A 2,545-nucleotide genomic window follows, 5' to 3' on the forward strand; every position below is an offset into this window, starting at 1 on the left:
AGTGCTAGGATTACAGGCGTGAGCCACCTCGCCCGGCCTTCACAACATTTCTTTATATGAGTAAAAACATACTGAGTTACAAAGGTCACAAAGCTCCTAATTGTTTAAACTTACAGTCATTCTTAGTTTCAGTGTCTCGAAGCTGCTTTTCAAGGATATTCAACTGTGAGAGAAGCTCTTGCTGTTGTTTGGTCCAATCAGTTCTTTCTGATGCGAAAAGCTTTGAGAAAGAGATACATTTACTGGAAAAGGAATTCTAGCATGCTAAGATGTGCTCCAAATCATTAATTTGTTTGTTTTTAAAGTCTATTTTTAAGGTGTCTTAAAATTGGCCATCCCCATGAATTATACTGAAGATGATCAACAAAGTAAAGGATCACTGCAAGAACATAGACTGCCATCTTGCTTTCTTCTAAACACATAGCAAGGGATCCATTTGCACTACAGACTAAGTGGGCCAGAATTCAAACTACGCATGTCTGCCTCATTATCAGAGAAATATGCTAAGTAATAAAGTAGAGAATACAACTCAAGTAAGCCTTGACTAAGTCTGTGTGAAGACATTTTCCTCCTTTAATACTCTTACTTTGAGGATATGTTTCACACATTTTCTGAGGCCATGCTCTCTCGGTCTTACCTCCTGCACTTGGGTAGAATGATGTTCCAGTTTGTCAACATGCTGCTGAAGCTTCAGGTTTTTGTGCTCTTCTTCATCCAACTTAACTTGAAGAGCACTCATTTGTTCCTGCAACACAAAAACAGTCGTCAAAAATTCTTTTAATGGAATTCCCAAATATTCCACCATTTTTTTCATATTAAAGAGACAAACAAAACAAAACAAACTCAAAACTTCATATGAACAAAGGTATCGAAGGCCTGTTTAGAGCCAGAAAACAATGTCAAAAGGCTATATACTAATGATTTCTCATGTTTTAGAATTATACTTGTGGTCCATCAAAGGAGATCATTTGAAACACAAAGGAAAGAAATGCTTAAAATTAAAATCTTAGATTAAATCATAGAGCCCCCTTAAAACTTCTAAGAAGCTTCCTCAGGGCTGCATGGGATCACCTCACCAGAAAGACCTCCAGGGCCTGGAAAAGGCAAATTATTGAATTTGGGATGGTCTGGCCCACTCCAAGGTTTACTGGACAGTAGAAAACCTTTTTTGAAAAATTACCAAACCATGAGAATTATGAGACATTCAAATTTCACATTATTGCAAATACACTAAAAGCTGTCTAAAATTTGATCTGTAATAAAATTGTTCTAACTTTCTTTAGCAAATACAGCACTGTGCCATATAAACCAGTTATGGAATTTGAAGCTAGTAGCAAACTGGTCATTTCACCAGAGGAACCAAAGCCCTTGGAAACTAGAGAATGACTTGCTAAAGACAGCAAAGCAAATAAAAAAACAAGAGGAGGCTGATTTCCAAGCCAGAGATGTTTACACACTCACACTTAAAAAGATAAGATTTTAATATTAAGCAGGTTTGAACTCTATAGGAATTAAAATGATAAACAAAGCAAATTTATTTAAATAAACGTCCGATTTATTTTTTCTAGAACTAAAAATTACCTGCAGTGTTCTAAGCTCTTCGGAAATGGCCTCAAAAGCTTGTTCATTCATCTCAGGTGGAACTGGCTCATTTAATATATCATTATCTAATAAGCTAGAATTCTGAGTATGTAGAGAGCCAAAGCTCCCCGTTTCAGGGCTTAATTTTGGTACTAGTCGAGAACGAAGTTGATAAGCCTTGGTTGGTGTAGTTATAATCTGCATCAAAAAATGATTATGGAAAACAACATTAGCACACATGAAAAAAAAGATCATAGTTAGTAATTTTGTGAACAGAGAGTATAAAACTGGAATTTCTATTCATCAAAAGGAGAAAGTGCCCTTGATAAACAGCACAGAAATGTCCCAAGTGGAAATGAATTTATCAGCTCAGTGCAGTCCCAAGCAAAATTCTAATACGATTTTAAAAAATGAAACTTGATAAGCTGATATCCAACTTCATACAAAGAATAAATGTACAAGATGCCAGACAATTAAAAAGACAGCAAAATAAGGAAACTTCTCCATCTGATATAAAAATACATTATAAGGGTATGGTAATTAAGACAGTACATTATTAGCATATATGTGGTTAAATAGAACATTGTAAAAAAATACAAAATCCAGAAATAGATGATTTATGCATGGAAATTTCAAATTAGTGAGAAGAACATAGAATATATTTTAAAAAGTTAAATCCCTTTCTCATACTATTCAAAAATAAAATAGCAGATGCATAAACACTTCAATGTAAAAAACAAAATCAAAGGCATGAAAGTCACAAAGACAAAGATCAGTAAGCCTGGCTACATCAAAATTTTAAAACTTCTATATAACAAAAGCATCACATGCAAAGATGAAAGACAAGCAACTTGATGGAAGGGTATCTTGCCAATATACATAACAAAAGATTAATACATAAAAACTCCTACAGCCAGGCGCGGTGGCTCACGCCTGTAATCCTAGCACTCTGGGAGGCCGAGGC

The 2,545-nt window shown here is 34.9% G+C and overlaps 1 protein-coding gene across 1 annotated transcript in view; it reads right to left on the minus strand.

The window, feature by feature from the left end:
* The window catches only part of KIF15 (kinesin family member 15), a 90,265-nt gene that overhangs the window by 43,130 nt on the left and 44,590 nt on the right, over window positions 1–2,545 (minus strand). Inside the window, exons 16-18 of the mRNA XM_012665611.1 lie at window positions 1,582–1,779; window positions 638–745; window positions 90–220 (exon numbers count right to left, since the gene is read on the minus strand). Coding sequence (XP_012521065.1) covers window positions 90–220; window positions 638–745; window positions 1,582–1,779 — 437 coding nt within the window. The remainder of the gene's footprint in view (window positions 1–89; window positions 221–637; window positions 746–1,581; window positions 1,780–2,545) is intronic.

The sequence above is a fragment of the Propithecus coquereli genome, unplaced genomic scaffold (genome assembly GCF_000956105.1).
Source record: "Propithecus coquereli isolate 6110/MARCELLA unplaced genomic scaffold, Pcoq_1.0 Scaffold1, whole genome shotgun sequence".
NCBI lineage: Eukaryota > Metazoa > Chordata > Mammalia > Primates > Indriidae > Propithecus > Propithecus coquereli.